General features: G+C 37.6%; 1 protein-coding gene across 1 annotated transcript in view; it reads left to right on the top strand.

The window, feature by feature from the left end:
- The window catches only part of LACE1 (lactation elevated 1), a 151,617-nt gene that overhangs the window by 22,511 nt on the left and 109,961 nt on the right, over positions 1-19,145 (top strand). Inside the window, exon 3 of the mRNA XM_006777243.2 lies at positions 14,404-14,455. Coding sequence (XP_006777306.1) covers positions 14,404-14,455 — 52 coding nt within the window. The remainder of the gene's footprint in view (positions 1-14,403; positions 14,456-19,145) is intronic.

The raw sequence follows: 19,145 nt of genomic DNA, 5'->3' as shown, positions 1-19,145 counted from the left end.
TACAGTCTTTTCTCCTCTTCCCCTTTCTGTATCATCTCGGGCTCATCTTCCTGTGGTTGGTGAACTTCCCATCCAATCAGAAGTGTCCTTAAATCATTAACTTATCTGGTTGCCAATTCAACAATATTTGTTCCCTTTAAAATTTTTGTTTGGCAAAATAAAACCCATAAGTAAAAATAAAAAATTATTGTTTGGCTCTTCTTAGAGGTGTCCTCCCACACTTCCACCATTGATTTCTGAATTGGCTATGATGGGTCTACCTAGTAAATAACCCTGGTTTAATTGTATAATTGTAATCTTATGTAAGTAGGAGATTTGACATGTCAGCTAGCTTTCAATGTGTTTAACGAAAGCTTATATTTGTTAAATGCTAAAGCATATGTGAATAAATGTTTAGTTGTTAGATCAAACATCTCTTTGTGGTAATATTTGTCCTGTAATTTCTTCAGTCTACCAAATCTTTAACATTGTAAAAGACCCAATCAGCACCCTAGCCAGTATGCTCAGTGGATAGTGTCAGCTCGCAGACTGAAGGTTCCTGGGTTCAATTCCAGTCAAGGGCACATACGTTGGTTGCAGGCTTGATCCTTGAACCTGGTCAGGGTGTGTGCGGGAGGCAACCACTTGATGTGTCTCTCTCACATTGATGTTTCTCTGTCTCTCTCCTTCCCTTCCACTCTCTCTAACAATCAATGGCAAAATATGCTCAGGTGAGGATTAACAAAAAAAAAAAAAAAAGAAGAAGAAGAAGAAAGAAAGAAAATGACCCAATCATCTAACAGAATTTGAGTAAGACATCTATAAAGCTTTAGTTTTTGAAGATTGTAAGATTCCACAAACCTATTTCTTATAAAAAATAAACACTGATATGCTGATTATCAGAGAAGGAAAATTGGACTATTAGGTTTTCCAGCAATACAAGAACTTTATTTATAGTGTTCTTAATTTTGGTAAATAAAATTTATGGTTTTATGAACATTTGACTTTTTTTTTAAAAGTATATTTTATTGATTTTTTTACAGAGAGGAAGGGAGAAGGAGAGGGATAGAGAATTAGAAACATCATGAGAGAGAAACATCAATTCAGCTGCTTCCTGCACACTCCCTACTGGGGATGTGCCCGCAACCAAGGTACATGCCCTTGACTGGAATCGCACCTGGGACCCTTCAGTCCACAGGTTGACACTCTATCTACTGAGCCAAACTGGTCAGGGCTTGACTTTGTTTTTAATACAGATATTTAAACATTCATTATAGTGGACTATATGTTTTTCCTCATTGTACTCCTAAGAAACTTTCTGTAAGGCTAATCTATAATATTAAAATAAAGTACACCTTCCCAAGTTGCCAAAATCGTTAATTAATGAGATAAAATTGGTAGCATATTGTTTGGCTGCTTTCACCTACCTACATAGCAAGGTTTTCTGTACTAAAAATTTTGAAAAAGTTACATGCAGATGACCATGTTATGTTAGCAACAAACTATGAAGAATGAGCATGTATGAACACTTTACTTTTGTTATCAAATAAGACTTACAACCAGGTTAATCTGACACGTTTAATGTATGCATAATTGTTATTGTGCTGTGAGGTAATTAGGCATAAATGGTAAGTAGTTCATGTAAATCACTATAATTAGAATTACTTTTACACAGCCAAATCAAGCATTTCTGGAGTCAGGGAGGGAGACAATTAAATGGAGTGTGAAGCTACTCTGAAAATCTGTTTCCATTAATCAGGGGTACACAGACTGCCAGGTTTTTTTATCTTTTGTGGGGAGACATCATAGCCTAAGAGACCTGGGAATTGGCAGGGAGCGGGGCGGGGGACACAAATTCCTTTCCTTTTTCTCCTGCTCTCCACAAAATAATTTTCAATTTTTCCCGATGAGAAATTATGATTTCCAGTTTCCTCATACATCCCACCATTTTTTATTTGGATACCTTTCCTTACCTCCCAAGAACAATGCATTTAGCAGGTAGAAAAGAACTGTCCTGTCTTCAATTCAGCTAATCTTAGGTCATCATGCTTGACTTGTTCTGGCTTCTAGCACCTAGAGGCCCGTGGGTAGGATCCTGGAATATGGGCTGTGGACACTCTCTCAGAGATGCGGGAGGCCTAATGGTCTGGATCCCTTTAGTTAGTTATCCACGACTTTTCAGAAGGGCCTCTAGGCAGTTTGCTGGTTTTTCTTCCATTCCCCTCTTTATCCCTCCTTCCAAGAGAGTGAGCTTGTTCTCTCCTCCATGCCTCTTCTTAGAACTGGCATTTCCTATAGGTCAGCGGTTCTCAATCTGTGGGTCGCGACCCCTTTGGCAGTTGGACGACCCTTTCACAGGGTTCGCCTAAGACCATCCTGCATATCAGATATTTACATTACATCAGATTCATCACGGTAGCAACATTACAGTTATGAAGTAGCAACGAAAATAATTTTATGGTTGGGTCACAACATGAGGAACTGCATTTAAAGGGCCAGAAGGTTGAGAACCACTGCTATAGGTAAAGGGAGCTGAGCGATGCGATTTAGGTACAGCTTCCCTCATCTCTGGAGCTTTATCCAGTAGACAATTGTAAGTTACAGTTTTGTTAAAGACTAGAAATATTTTAAAATGAATTTTTCTTGTCTCAAATTTTTATGAAAGCTGAAGGAAAAGTATTATGTCCTAACCCAGTGATGGTATTATCTGTAAAGAGGTAAGGTTGGGGATCAAACTAAGGTTTTTTTTTTTTTTTTGGAGAACTACATATGCCAAACACTCACTTGAAATCTGAAGTTTGAGCCCTTGCCAGTTTGGCTCCGTGGATAAAGCATCGCTCCTCGGATTGAAGGGTTCCGGGTTCGATTCCCGTCCAGGGCATGTATCTTGGGTGCAGGCTCCATCCTCGCCCGGCCTTGTCGGGCCTCACAACATGAGGAACTGCATTTAAATTTCTTTCACATCAATGTTTCTCTCTCTCTCTGTTTCTCCTCCTCCCTTCCACTCTCTCTAAATGTCAATGGAAAAATATCCTCAGGTGAGGTTTAACAAACAAACAAAAATAAACTAAAATATGTTTAAAAAGAAAATCTGAAATTTGAGAACCAGAGTGTAGGGGCCTGCTTCAGAATCCAGAATAATTAGCCAGTGTAGTCAATTACATCTTAAGTTTTTTCATGGTTCCAAAAGGTGAAATTATTTCATCAAGATGGATGAGAATAAATCCCTTAAATGAATTTAATAAATTATTAATTTAAAAATGATTAATACTTTATGAAACGAACAATAAATAATTCATTAAGTGCATTCCTTCAATTTAGAGAAAGGGGTATAATCCTATTTTAATAGTTTAGGAATGGGGGAGGGGGAGCACAAATTCCTTTCCTTTTTCTCCTGCTCTCCACAAAATAATTTTCAGTTTTTCCTGATGAGAAATTATTATTTCCAGTTTCCTGAAATTTTATCTGTCATTGAAAGTAAAATAAAATTAAATACCTACTTCTCTAAGCAAAAAATAAATTCTATAGAATTAATGTACTAATTTAAAGTAAAACTTCTTGAAGAAAATACAGAGTAAAGTTCTTTATGAATTTAGGACAAGAAAGTATTTCTTATACAAGGTATGAAATACTAAATTATAAAGGCAAAGGTGGATATATTTGACTATACTAAAATTTAAAACTTCTAGTCAATAGAAAGTACCAGAGAAAAAGTGAAAAGGCAAACCACAGTGGGAGAAAATATTTGCATAAAAATAATTGCCTATAGATTACTATCTAGAATATATAATGGATTCCTACCAAATAATAGGAAAAAAGTTGAACAAACCAATAATGGACAAACAAGAGTCAATTTTGGGGGGATAACTAATGGATACCACAAAATTGATAAATAAATTAGAATGTATTTCTGGAATAGAATAGCCTATGGATGATAAACTTCAAAAATCAGGATTGTTAACTTGGAGGAAGAAGGGCACAAAGTAGGACTTCAACTGTACTTAATGTTTAATTACTGAAATGTTGGAATAAATATGTTAAAATATAAAGATTTGATAAAACTGGGTGATAGATAACCAGGCGTTGAATATTTTCTCCAATTTAGCCTGTTTATATTCCATAGTAAAAATTTTTTTCAGTGTAATTATGAGATAATGTAATTCTAGACTCTGATAGTAAGCATTTGCTTCTTGCAAATAGTCGGAGGAAGGGGAATTATTAGCACAGTGCTCAAAAAGGCAGGCATAGGAAATATCTTAGAGGTTTTTGGCAATGGAATTTTCCCTCTCTAAAGTTTTATAATCTGAATTTTCTAGGCCTTAAATCTTTTTCATGAATGTTAGCTGTTTCTGAGTCCTATGTATAGTATGTAGTTATGTCTCTATTTAATATTAGCCTTATACCTCATGTATGGCAATGTTTTGTCTTCCAGGTAATGTGCCCATTTCATGTACTGGGGAAATAATTAGCCAGTGTCTTCTTGCCATCTAAAGGAGAATTGATACATCCCCAGAATGGGTCCTGAGGAAAGTAGTTTCATTGTGTAGTTGGGAAAAGCAAATGATTTTTAGTTTTACAGAAACATCTATCATAGCTAGAATATGTATGTCTTGTTTAACAAGGACCCTGAATTATTGTATATACTAGAGGCCCAGTGCACAAATTTGTGCACCAGTGGAGTCCCTGGTACTGGCCTGCAGGATTGGGCCGGAACTGGCTCTCTGACATCCCCTGAGGCATCCAGATTGCGAGAGGGCTCAGGCTAGGCCGATGGACCCCACCAGTGCATGATTGGGGCCGGGGAGGGATGTGGGAGGTTGGCTAGCCAGGGAGGGACCACAGGAGGGTTCCAGGTTGTGTCCGGCCTGTCTTGCTTAGTCCTAATCGGCCAGACCCCAGCAGCAAGCTAACCTACTGGTCGACTGTCTGCCCCTTGGTGGTCAGTGCACATCATAGCAAGCGGATGAGCATCCTTGGCATATCATTACCATATTATGCTTTGATAGGTTGACCAGACGACAGGACGACCGGACACTTAGCATATTAGGCTTTTGTTATATAGGAAATCCCATTTCCTATACATATGTGAATAAGATGAAAATTTTTTTATTTTAGTGATACCTTGTTCAGCATAGAGAATAATCATAAGCAGTTATTTATAGCTCAGTGAATTAAGTACAAAAATTCAGGTGGGTATAAAATACATATGAGAACTGACTTGGAGTGCCCACTTTAAAAGGATATAAGTTTATTCTACTCTATATTATTGCTTCACTTAGCACTTATAATTCTGATTCTTATGAAGAAATTTTATGAATCACATTAGTATTGATTTACTCTTGGACTAGATTCCATATGTGATTATATACATTGAAATTAATATAAAACTACAAAATATATATGGTACAAATTTATATAATTAAGATTATATGTATTAACTATTTGCTCCTGGGAAATATCAGTATCACCACATTTAAAACAATTTGTTCAACATGTTTTTTTAAACAAATACCAGTTAAAAATATATTCAAGTTATTTTTGCATTTGTCTTATAATTACTGGTAAAATAAATATAAGATACTGCTCTTGGCATATAGAATGGCTTTGCCATTTCATATGTGTCCAATATCTGAACTGTCATGTAACAGTTTCAGTATTACATAAATTCTGCATTGTTTCTGTAGTATTGGACTGTTAATTAAATTAAATGCAATATTTACTGTCTAGAGATAATAAAATGTAAATAATATACTCAATAAGGTTAAAATTTAAATAAACTTTATAAAAACACTTATGAGAATTATTGTATAAAGTTTCCATTTGTGCAAAGTATATTACTTAAATAATAGCAATTTTTTTGAAACTAATATTGAGAATTGAAAATTACTTTTTAAGAGGGAAAAAAGTCTCATGTTTCTACTCAGTTCACGATGTTCAGTAGAGGGTTTGTATGAAGACTGAGTCAACTCTAAAGGTAATTTTCTATTTTCACAACGTGAGGATGGCCATGGAAAATACAGCTCAAAGGAGAGAAAATCAGGAAAACCTCTTGGTAGATGGACAGTCGGCTAGAAAAATGCCTTGGCAGAACGGATTTACGGAGTAGGAAATTTTAAGAATTCATTTCAAGAATTGTCCGTTGAAATCACCGGGAACAAGGACTTTGATTTGGAAGAGGAGGTGGGGAGGAAAGCAAGGTAGCCAGGGTGAGAATCTGAGTAGAGGTGAGTGAAAAGATCTCTTTTCAGATGAAGGCCAGTCATTTGGTGAAGGACACGTGTGTGGCACGTTGTATTTGGAAAAGTGGTGGGATGGGATAGATTTTGATTTATGTACTAGTTAGATTTTCCTTTCTCTTCAGTCATTTTTCCATAAAATCTGTTTCAGCTAAGTTCAGTGTTATACCTAGTGAGCTCTCCACCATTGCCCTTCCCATGTGCTGTTCCTGATGATTCTCTGTGAAGGAGGCATCTTTTAGGTTATCCTTCTCCACTGAAGATTCACACAGTAATTTTCCACTGATTCAGAAGACAGTTGTCCTGGTTGCTGTCAGCCTCTCCTTGTGTCTGTGTGAGAGGTTAGGTTCCTATATCCATTTGCCTCTCTGTGGCTGTGTGCGAGTTCTCATTCCCTCTTTAGTGTCAGAGAAAGCCTGGAAGGCTGCTTGAATTTCTCAAATTCAGAACCTCAACCAGGTTCAGACTGAGGGTGATTGCCCACATCTTTCTTTTGAGGAGCCCCTGATGATTTGAGAACTATGCTTATGTTCCGGGCATCCCTCTGAATTAGTAGTGAACCTAGCTCAGCTTCACCTCAGCGAGTCCAGAATCAGATTATCAGTTAGGAGTGAGTGACATGGAAGGGTTCGCTGAAGAAATTGCCTCCTGTCATTTGTTTCCCAGTGGCACATGTAGGCACTGACACATACATGCTCATTGCTTGAATGCATGAGACATGAAAAAGTAATTTGCATCTTCAAATTCTGTTATAATCAGAAGTTGAGCCACTTCTTATGCTAGTTGTCTTAGAGGTTTAAGCTCACCTCCCCCCTCCACAACACACATTTGCTAGTTACTTAGGTACTTAAATAGACTTAATTATACTTGTAAACTGAACAAATTGGTGTACTTTAGGTTAAGAGGGTTCTCTTGCAAATCTGCTGAAGGCATTTAAAAAAAGATTTTCATTTGTAGAAAATTTATGGGTGCTAACATATAGTTCTGTTTTTAGTTTGTAAAGATCTTAGAAACCTGAAGTGATATACTTTTATCAAAAAGTGATCTATGTTGAGAGTGATGTAATGCTAGTTTTTAAAAGATATAATTATGCTCAGCATTCCAGCTGGAATAATTGTCTCTAATTCTGTCATTTTAGGAGATAATAGTGGAACGGCGGAGAGAGTGGGAAGTAACAGGAAAAGTAGTATTTCTGCATTTTAAATAAATCTAAAACTTTTTTTAAAAATATATTTTTTCAGAGAAGAAGGGAGAGGGAGAGAGAGATAGAAACATCAATGATGAAAGAGAATCATTGATTGGCTGCCTCCTGCACACCCCCTACTGGAGATCAGGCCAACAACCACAGCATATGCCCTGACCGGTAATAGAACAGTGACCTCCTGGTTTATAGGTCTACGCTCAACTAATGAGCCACACTGGCTGGGTTCAAAAACTCTTTTTATTTTAACATGACCAACCTTATTATCTACTTGTCCTAATGGAAATTATGCCACAATAGCAGGTGGATAGTAACCCAGAAAGACAGAGGACATACTATTTTACTTTATAGCTTTGATGAGAATTATGTTGAATTATTTTTAACACTAGAATTTTGATATAAGGAACAATGGATAAAGTTAGAATGATTCAATCAAAATATTTGGAATGATGGATGACAAATGTTTACTCTGCAGTACTTAAATGAATAATTTTGGTAAAAGTTTTGGAAGCAGTTGTCTAAAATGCAAATATTCAGATACTTTTGGAATAATTTAGATTTAATTCAAAAGTAAAAGTCATATACTAATTAGTCACCTTATCAAATTTTGTGGTTTATTTCCCCCCAACTATTTAATTTTGAAAAAATTTCACAATTACACTTAAATCCACTAACAGTTAACATTATGTTCCATTTGTTCTTTCTCTCTCTTGAAATATATTTTTTCTTTAATCAGGTGAAAGTAAATTACAACATCATAACACTTGACCCTGAAAACATAATTATGTATCTCCTAACAAAGATATTCTTCTGCATAAGTATATTACCTTATCACACCCAAGACAATTAACTGGACGTTCTGCCTTTTTATTAGAATGTCTTTGCTTTTCCTCCAAACTAGAATAGCTTTTTCTATTTTACATCTGACTAGAATAGCTTGTTCTATTTTTACTCAATCTGTAAGCTCACAGGCTATCTCCCTTCTATAATTTTTCCTTAATCACCCTCATGCAAAATTAATTGCTTCCCTTTTGGTTTCTTTAAGCCCCTAATTCCTGCTTCTTTTCTTTTTTTAATATATTTTTATTGATTCAGAGAGGAAGGGAGAAGGAGAGAGAGATAGAGACATCCATGATGAGAGAGAATTATTGATCGGTTGCCTTCTGCAGCCTGCTACACGGGCATATGCCCCTGGTCAGGAATCGAACTGTGACCTCCTGGTTCATAGGTCAATGCTCAACTACTCAGCCATGCCGGCCAGGCTATTCCTGCTTTTCTCACAGAGATTTCTAACCTCTTGGCTCCCAGCATCATTATGTCTGTTTCACAGTGCCATAGGCTGAAAGAAAACCTAGCAGTTTCACTTTTTTTTAAAGTTGGGGTGAAGGGGGTGATGTTGGTTATTTTATGTTTTAAAAAGATTTTAAATTGATTTTTAGAGAGAGGAAGGTAGAGGGAGAGGGGAAGAGAGAGAAACAGATGAGAGAGAGAAACATCCATTGGTTGTCTCCCACAAAGACATCCTGACTGGGGATCAAACCCGAAACCTGTATATGTGCCCTGATCCGGAATCAAATTGGTGACCTTTCAGTGCACAGGATGACGCTCAACCCTCTGAGCTACACCCGTCAGGGCCAGATCTCCTATTCTAATGCAGTAAGAATCCTATGATATGGTCACCAACACCTCAAGGTATGTATCAAGTCCATTTAGGCATGGCAATGGCTAAAGTAATAAACATATAAAAGGCTGATATATTTTGGAACTAGTGGCTGTTTGAAAATGTCCAGCTTAATGCCAGGATTTACTCAAAGTGTATGGTTCAATAAAATTTTTCTAGTTGCCAACTTCAAACTTTTGTTTCTTTGTTTTTTAACACTTCTGGAAATCTTCCTACATTTAAAAAAATTTAATTTAATTTTTTCCATCACCATTTATCCCCTCCATGCCCTCTTTCACCTCCACCGATTCCCCTTTTCCCCCACAATCACCACACTGTTGTCTATGTCTTCTCTGTCTTTTTTTCTTTTTTGGGGCAGTACCTCCACCCCTACCCTCCCTGCCCCCATCCAAAGCTGTCTGCCTGCTCTCTATGTCTATGAGTCTGTCTCGGTTTTGCTTGGTAGTTCAGTTTCATTAAATTCTACACATGAGTGAAATCATATGGTATACTTGTCTTTCTCCGACTGGCTTATTTCACTTAGCATAATGTTGTCCAGGTCCATCCATGCTGTCACAAAGGGTAAAATTTTCTTCCTTTTTACAGCAGAATAGCATTCCATTGTGTCAATTTATCACAGCATTTTTATCCACTCATCTACTGATGGACATTTGGGCTGCTGTTGTAAATAAATTCTTCAATGGCTATTGTAAATAAATTCTTCAATGTATCATTGATTGGCTGCCTCCTGCTTGGCCCCTATGGGGATCGAGCTTACAACTGGGGCATGTATCCTGACCGTGGATGGAACCATGATTTCCTGGTTCATAGGTCAGTGCTCAACCATTGAGCCATGCAGCCGGGCTCTTTATGGTTTTAATTTGCATTTCTTTGATTAGTGACGTTGAGCATCTTTTCATATGTCTATTATCATTGATTGGCTGCCTCCTGCTTGGCCCCTATGGGGATCGAGCTTACAACTGGGGCATGTATCCTGACCGTGGATGGAACCATGATTTCCTGGTTCATAGGTCAGTGCTCAACCATTGAGCCATGCAGCCGGGCTCTTTATGGTTTTAATTTGCATTTCTTTGATTAGTGACGTTGAGCATCTTTTCATATGTCTATTGACCATCTGTATGTCCTCTTTGGAGAAGTGTCTGTTTAGTTCCTCTGCCCATTTTTCAATTAAATTGTTTGTTTCTTTGGTGTTGAGTCTTATGAGTTCTTTATAAACTTTGGATATTATTAATCCCTTATCAGATGTATCGTTGGCAAATATGTCCTCCTATTCAGTGGGTTGTCTTTTCATTGTGTTGATAGTTTCATTTGCTGTGCAAAAACTTTTTAGTTTGATGTATTTCCATTTGTTTATTTTTTCTTTTGTTTCACTTGCTGGAGGAGATATATTAGGAAAAATATTGCTACTAGAATGTCTGAGATTTTACTGCCTATGTTTTCTTCTAGGATTTTAAAAAAAATCTTTATTGTTGAAAGTATTACTCTTCCAGGGTTTTTATGGTTTTGAGTCTAACATTTAAGTTTTTATTCCATTTTATTTGTTAATTGTCACCAAGGATATTTTTCCATTGAATTTTAGAGAGAGTGGAAGAAAGGGGGAGAGACAGAGAGAGAAATAATCAATGTGAGAGAGACAAATCGACATTGATTGGTTGCCTCCCCAGGAGCCCGTACCAGGCTGGGAATTGAGCCTGCAATCAACTGAGGTATGTGCCCTTGACCGGAATCAAACCTAAGACCCTTCAGTCCCCAGGCCAATGCTCTATCCACTGAGCCAAACTATCTGGGGCTTTAATTCATAATGAGTTTATTCTTGTGTGTGATGTAAGAAGGTGGTCTAGTTTAATTTTTTTTTGCACATGTCTTCTCTCTAATTTTCCCAACACCATTTATTGAATAGACTATCTTTAGTCCATTATATGTTTTTGCCTCCTTTGTTCAATATTAATTGACTATAAAGTTGTGGATTTAATTCTGGGCTCTCTATTCTGTGCCATTGATCTATACATCTTGCTGTTTTTTGCCAGTACCATGCTGTTTTGATTTTTTGGCCTTATAGTATAGTTTGATATCAGGTAGGGTGATTCCTCAAACTTTGTTCTTCTATCTCAAGATTGCTGTTGCTATTTGAGGTCTTTTGTGGTTCCATACAAGTTTTTGAAACATTTGTTCTCGTTTAGTGATATACTAGATTATTATCTTGATAGGAATTGCATTGACTCTGTAGATTGCTTTGAATTATGGACATTTTAATGATGTTAATTATTCCTATCCATGATCACGGTATATGCTTTCATTTGTTTTTATGTTCCTCAATTTCTTTCTTCAGTGTCTTATAATTTTTGAGTACAGGTCTTTTATATCCTTGGTTAAATTTATTTCTAGGTATTTTATTCTTTTTGAAGCAATTGTGAATGGGGTTATTTTCATAGTTTCTCTTTCTGATAGTTCATTATTGGTGTATAAAAATGCCATTGATGTCTGGATTTAAATTTTTTTTTTGTATCCTGCTATTTTACTGAATTCAGTTATCAATTCTAGTAGTATTTTGGTGGAATCTTTAGGGTTCTTAATATACAATATCATATCATCTGCAAATAATGAGAGTCTCTACTTCTTATAAGAACTACCTCATTTTAAAAAATTCTTTCATTTGAATATCCAACAATTCATTAGCTTTTAACAGTGGTATAGTACTCCATCATATGAATATACTAATATATCTTGTACGTGTGGTCATTCCTGTAGGATAAATTTCTAGAAATGGAATTGTTCAGTTAAAGGGTATATGTACTTTACATTCTGATAGACAATGACATTTATCTAAAAAATAAACTGCAGCAATTCATATTCTTACAATTTATGAGCCTACCTGTCTGTCTACATTTTTAATAATACTGTATTCTCTGAGACTTTTAGAATTTTGTCATGGTGGTTTATCATTATTATTGTAAATCACTTATCTTTTTAAAAAAATATATTTTATTGATTTTTTACAGAGAGGAAGGGAGAGGGATAGAGAGTTAGAAACATCGATGAGAGATGAGAGAGAAACATCGATCAGCTGCCTCCTGCACACTCCCCACTGGTATATGCCCGCAACCAAGGTACATGCCCTTGACCGGAATCAAACCTGGGACTCTTGAGTCCGCAGGCCGATGCTCTATCCACTGAGCCAAACCGGCCAGGGCATAAATCACATATCTTTTATTGTGAATGAAATGAAGTATTTTTTATATGTTTAAGCAATTTGTATTTGTTTTTCTTATTGATTTATAAAAGCTCTTTGTTTACCAAGGAAATAAATTCTTTTTTATAATAAATTTTTCTTTTTTTTGCAGTTTATCTTTTTACCTTTCTTAACATTCCCCCTCCACCCCCCCACTCCGAAACAGAAATGTTTAACTCCACTTCTTTTAATGTAGCTATCTTTCCCCTTATAGTTTTTGGGTTTGTGTTTTGCTTATAAAACATCACACTTCAAGGTTGTAAAAATACATTCACAGGAAGATAGTTATAAAGATGTTCAAGAGAAGGATTACAAGAGAAGTGAAAAATTTAATTTAATGGGCCACAGTTCCTGAGAAGGTTCGGGGGAGGGGCTGAGATCCAGAAATTGATAGAAGGTTGTATTGGGGGAGGAATCATCTTCCTTTGTCACAGGAGGAAGAGAGGAAAGGATGGGTACAGATATGGGTGGGCTCACTTTCATATAGGAAGTTGAAGGTGTTCCAACCCACTGCCTCTGTTTTCTCCCTATGAAGAAGTAGGAGATATCTGCTGAAAGTGATAGAGGAAGTATAGTTTAGCATGAAGGAAGCTGAGAAGGTTCTATCTAGAGTATCATTGTGGAGAAAGAGAGTGAACTAACCAGGGAAACAATTGTTGACAATATGGAGGGGCTGGTGAGAAGGTGCAGTCTGCAAGCCTTTCAGACCTTTTTTCAGCAATATTCAGAAGTTTGGGTGCATGTGATGGGAAGGTCAATGTCTTAGTATGAGGCTTTTCTATTTTTAGCAATTCTTCCATTATTTCTAACTTTATTATATTATGGTTGGAGTACATTGATTCTTTGGAATTTGTTGAGGTTTCCTTTATGGCTTCGCACATGGGCTATATTTGAAATTGGGCTACCTGTCTTGAATTCTTGATTCATTTGGTATAGAGTTTTAAATATAAAATATCTTGAGTGTATGTTAGTGTTTGTTATTCAGGTCTTTGAGATGAGTGTGTCAAAGGGTGCAACGTTTCCTTTTTCATGGCCCCAAGTTTGGATGGAAGCAGGTATCAGTCAGCACACGTAGTTTTCAGTCTTCATTGTGAGTGAGTGGGCCTTGTGATTAGGTATGCAGAAGTAGGCAGTGAGTGGGAACTCCTCTGTGCTCTGCCCTGCACCCAACAGATAAGGAAATAGCAGATCGTAGGGTTGATGAGGCTTACCCAGAGTTACATAGCTAATAAGTAGCAGAACCAGAATTTGTACCAGATCTGTTGGGTCCAACTCCAGTACTCTTGTGCTGTTTCTTTTATGCTTAGCAGAGGGAGGTGATAGGTTACCACAATCTTTCAACATCATCCTTAAGTTTACCATCTGTACAATTTACAATGGCCTGGCCAGTGTGGCTCAGTGGTACAATGCAGTGTTATTGGACTCATCAAAAACCCTGTAGAAAGGTATCCTCCACCTCCTCCTTTACAAATTTCCTAAGATACAAGTAACAGAACAGATCTTACACTGGTCATTAGAGAAACTTACTCATGTCCACATGTCCAGGTGTTTGTCTAAAGTCATGTCTGTGCATTGTAGGGGTTGGGTGTGTATCTGAGTCCTGGCAGGAAGCAGTTCACAGCAGATGTTTCAAATAAAGATCGAATCAGGAAACGACTTTGAGAGTCATGGGCAGGACAGGCCTAGGGCAGCAAAAAAGGCTGGATATCATTTAGTTTTTCCAGAAAAATTCTTCTAATCTGTTGCTTGCTGAGAATGAGCCAGGCTGCCATTGTTTGGAGAGCTGGTTGGGAAAGAGGGGGAAGATTACATGGTTAGCAGATGGTATAGGAATGTAAACTTGCATGACTTCAGAGCTCCTGCTCTGGACCACTATGCATTTTGCCTCTTGTATTGAAACCTAAGTTAGGTTTCCCAGCCTTTTACATCAAGTTTTTTTGTTTGTTTGTTTTTTTTACTTATTGTGCATAATAGTCCATTTTAGCCCTGTATATATAGCACAGTTAGGAACACTATGTATATGATGATATTTAATGATTTCCATGTTAGAGATTTATAATTTGTTCTTAATTTGCAGCTTTTTTCAAGGAGCAAACCTCCAAAGGGCCTCTATGTTTATGGAGATGTTGGTAAGTGTGTTAAAACAAGTTTTGGGTGGTACAAACAGAAAGTTTCCCAGCTTTTGCTCAGAGATAACTTCCATTTCCATCCTTCAATCCTTCAATCCTTCAATCCACTACCAGCAAGGGAGTAGGACGAGGTGAGGTACAATAGGGGGAGGGAAGGGTAGGCATCTTAGTTTGCACTTTTACTTCTCAGAGGGTGTGCCTGTAGTGTAAGGCAGTGTTAGTTAGCATGTTAGGGTGCAAACATTATTCAATAAATAAAGTGAGTTCATGTCAGGGAAGGAAATCATCTATAGGTAGGTTATTAGATAATTCAGAATCCTGTTGCTCACTGCTATTTGACTCAGCTTAGGATATACTTTTTTAAAAAATTGTTCTTTTTCACTTTTACTTTCCACTAATATTTATCATAATGCAAGCCCTTATCCTTAATTTAGTTATTAGTAGATACTCTTAGTGCACAAGTGGTAATACTTCCATGGTCTCTCATTTGTTTGTTTTGTTTTTGTTGTTATTGTTAATCCTTACCCAAGGATATTTTCCCACTGATTTTTAGAGAGAGTGGAAGGGAGGGGGAGAGACACAGAGAGAAACATTGGTTGCCTCCTGCACAAACCCCAACTGGGGCCTGGGATCTAGCCTGCAACAGAGGTACGTGCCCTTGACCAGAATCCAATCCATGACCCTTCAGTCCATGGGCCGAGGCTCTATCCACTGAGCCAGATCAGCTAGGGCTTAGTCTCCCATTTCTGTACATTGGGCACAAAGACTCACATTTTCTTAGAAAATTTATGAGCAGTCACTTACCTTCTAGATTTTCCTAATCAACTAATGTCTTGCTTCTTCTCTGACTTCACCTGTTTTGCTGAAACAATCTGTTTTCTGCTTTCCATTTCCTTCAAACGAATCCTTCCTAAACCTCTCCCTGGTTACCCACATTCACTGATGTTACGAAGGTGGCTCTTACTTTTCCTGGCCTTATTGCTTGTCACTCATTTCTTATAGTGGGATACTAAAAACTCTCACTTACATGTGATGGGACCAGTTTTGGTCCTAGACTGATAAACACGCTTCAGGTTTCCCTGTAACCATAACAAATTTGCATTATGGAGTGATGGCAGAAGTCAGTAATATATTTAGGACAAGAAATAAAATAGTTGAATAAATAGTTATAGTACCTTAAAGATAATACTTTAAGGGTTTAGCTTTTCATCTTGAAGAGGGTCCTCCTTTTTTTCTGATTTGTTTACAAATGCTGCTAAATTCCTGTTTTACGTTTACAGATTTAGTGAACCTAATAAAAAGAGAATTTAGTTCACAAAAGTAAAAGATACAGATTGCTCCTAAAATTCTTCGAGTTCTCGAAACTTACAGTTAAAGAAAATGTGAAAGAAGCTCAAACTATTGTTCTCTTAGTTAAATATCTAATTGGTATTTTTTAGATCAAGGTATGCTTCCTTCGTAGTTAAAAAGCACTTTATACCAGGTGCATGGTCGGTGTTACATGTCAGTACCTTTGGGCACTGCCAGCAAATCTCCGCCTGTAGTCAGAACTCGTTCTTTGCCTCTTTGGAGAACATGTCCTTCCTATACCTTCACTTTCACAATCAGTCATTGCCAAAACCAGTATCTTTGTTTCTCCTGATACTTTAGCCACTTAACCATAAATGGAGATGGTTAGTAAAGCACAACTTCTTCTACTTCTGCAAAGGACTTAAAAAAAACTCATGAAAAGTTGTTGGATTTTAGTTTGAAAAACACAGCCATATTCTAATTGATTGAAGGGAAGTACGAAAACATAAATCATCTGAATGCTTGAAAGAATCAGAAAAGATGTGATCACATAGGATGTTCACATAGGCTGGGTATGGGGCAACCTTTGGTTAGGGACATTTTTATAATGTAAAGAGGAAAAGAGAAAGGAATTATGAAACAGGAAGTGAGCTGAACATTTCAGTGGCTATACTCAGTTTAGTTTAGAACACTTACAGAAGGTGATCAGCGACAGGTCAGCTTCTCTGGCCTCCCAGTGCCTTCACAAGCTCTTATTCTTTAGTTTCCTTTTTTAAACTCGGGAAACAGGTTTACATTTTCAGAAGTGATGGGGAAGAGGGTGTCTGCTTCTTAGTGCCCCCTTCCCACTCCTTGTTCCTGTGCTTGGCTTGCCCTCTGTCATGCCTGCTCAACTGTACTCCCTTTCTTCGTAGACATGTTGAGATTGACTCAGGTAGACCATCCAATCCAGGGAACCCCAGTGGAGTTGCTATATAAATTGAAGGGATTATCATCATGGTTCAATCTTGAAACAAAACATATTCATTAATAAAATGCTTAGCTCAAACCATACAGAGACCATTAGCTGCAGTATTTCTTGTGGCTTCATTCTTACCCTAAAGCAAGGTTCCTGCTTCTGACTAACAAACAGACTGCACTTAGTGATTGCTCTGGTATATGAGGAGATAATAAAAGTTCATTTTTGCTTATTAGTCCTTTTTCTGCTGACTCTTGGTTTAGCCTCACCTATTTCACATTGATAATTTCACTATTCAAAGGTAGGCTGGTAATAAGGTTAGGAGTTGGGAAGCAAAATTCTGCTGGACTTGGAGGCCATGATGGAGGCCACTACGTATGTACAGCTCCTTCTCCAGGGCGTCGGCTGTGAAAAGGACACCATGGGTGCAGGGGGCTCTCGAGTAGTCATTTTTGTTTTCCTAACTATAGGCGTGAAAGTGAGAACATAAAAGAGTTTTAGGTTTTACAAATTAGTCCCCTAGTAAGAATCTCCTCTTAAGAAATACACTCAGTGGCCAGATTATGATGACCACCCCATCAGTACTTCGTTGGGCCCCCTTTTGCCTTCAATACTGCGGCGATTCTTCTTGGCATTGACCCCACGAGATGTTGAAAGGTGATGCGAGGAATCTGACACCATGCCTGATGACTAGCACTGTCCAGTTCTGTGGGATTTGATGGTTGTGGAACCAGCTGCCTGATGGCTCTTTTAACTTCGTCCCACAAATGCTCAATTGGATTGAGGTCTGGTGATTGTGGGGGCCAACTAAGCAAGGTCAAGTCTCCTTCATGTTCTTGAAAGCACTCCTGCACAATACGAGCACCATGGCATGGCGCATTATCTTGTTGGAAGAAGCCATCTCCATTCGGATACGCCATCAACATGATAGGATGAACTAGATCAGCAATGATACTTAGGTATGTTGTGCTATTCAGATGTTTATAATGACCTGGCCCTCTAGCAACTTCAGCGCAAAATTAGAGCTAATTTGTCTACAAACGTCAGATGGTCATAATAATCTGCCTACTCAGTACGTATATACAAGGTTTTACTTAGGATTCTGTAGAGACTAAAGCAAATTGTGAGGTCCGTAAAATGTACTGCAGATTTCGTCCCTACTTTTTTCCAACAACTTTTGTCCTCATTCTTCCATTCACATGACAAATGTTTATTGAGCATCTGCCTTATATTGTTTCTGGAGATATAATTGTGAAAAAAACAGGCAGCCTTTGTTCACCCTAAGTTCACAAACTATTGCAATGGCTTTGAAACGTGTTTGAACATGATCCAAAGTAAGCAGTATATTTTACGCCCTGACTCATTTAGTGCACATAGGTGGACATTTGAAGGCAAAGCACCAGTGCCCACTTGCACGCGCGTGCGCGCGCGCACACACACACACACACACACACACACACCTACACGCCTGAAAAATAGTTCCATGAAAGAAAACTTACCCTTACATGTGATATATTTTGATATTTTCTATTTTATTGCCCTGAAAGATAACATTTTGCAAAACTATAGTATACATATCACAACCAGGATATTGACATCGATACAGCTCATGAATCTTATTCAAATTTCTCCAGTTTTACATGTATTCATGTATGTGTACAATTTATTACCTGTGTAGTTTCATGTATCCACCACCATAGTCAAGATACTGAACAATTCTATTTCTACAAGAATCCCTGTGTTGTCCATAATTTCCAGAGATATGATACATACAACAACTGGAAATTGTTTATCTTATAGTTTTCTGATGGCCATTCTTTGCCTCACATCATGGAGTATCACCCTACATAGGAGTAGCTAGTCTTCAGCCAAAGACTCAAGAGTACTCACATGTTGGTTTCAGGAGCTCTTTTCATTATATAGCTTCCTCCTCTCTGGTGCTTTGCCTTGAAATTTTCACCTATGTTGGACTCCTATAATTCTGAAGTTTCTTAATCCAATTTAGTGAGACCTTGGTGATTTACTTGGATTCCCCTATGTCCTCACCAACATAAAACTGGTATATCATTGGTGTTTTAATTTGTATTTTTTATATTTCAGATGTAGTTAAACTTTAAAAAAATGTGTTTAAAGCTATTTATATATTTTGTTGTGCCGCGCCAGCCACAGCCAAGGGTGATCCTGAGTTGGGGGAGGGGGGGTTGAAAGGATTGAGAAAAGACAGACAAGAGAATGAAAACTGGGTCTCGGTGGGACACTGCTCCCTGATGAGGAGACAGCGCCAGTGCCCACAAGCCGTGTCTTTATTTTATAGAGGATGCCACGAGGCAAAGTAGGGGCATCATCACTTTGTTTAGAGCATTCTCGTGAGTTCCAACCTCACTCAACTACATGCACCTGAACTCTAGCGCACAGGCATGTGGGCCACGTGTTTGGACCATA

The sequence above is a fragment of the Myotis davidii genome, unplaced genomic scaffold (assembly GCF_000327345.1).
Source record: "Myotis davidii unplaced genomic scaffold, ASM32734v1 scaffold68, whole genome shotgun sequence".
Classification (NCBI taxonomy): domain Eukaryota; kingdom Metazoa; phylum Chordata; class Mammalia; order Chiroptera; family Vespertilionidae; genus Myotis; species Myotis davidii.
The sequence above is the reverse complement of the archived record's forward strand: the minus strand, read 5'-3'. Positions and strand labels throughout refer to the sequence as shown.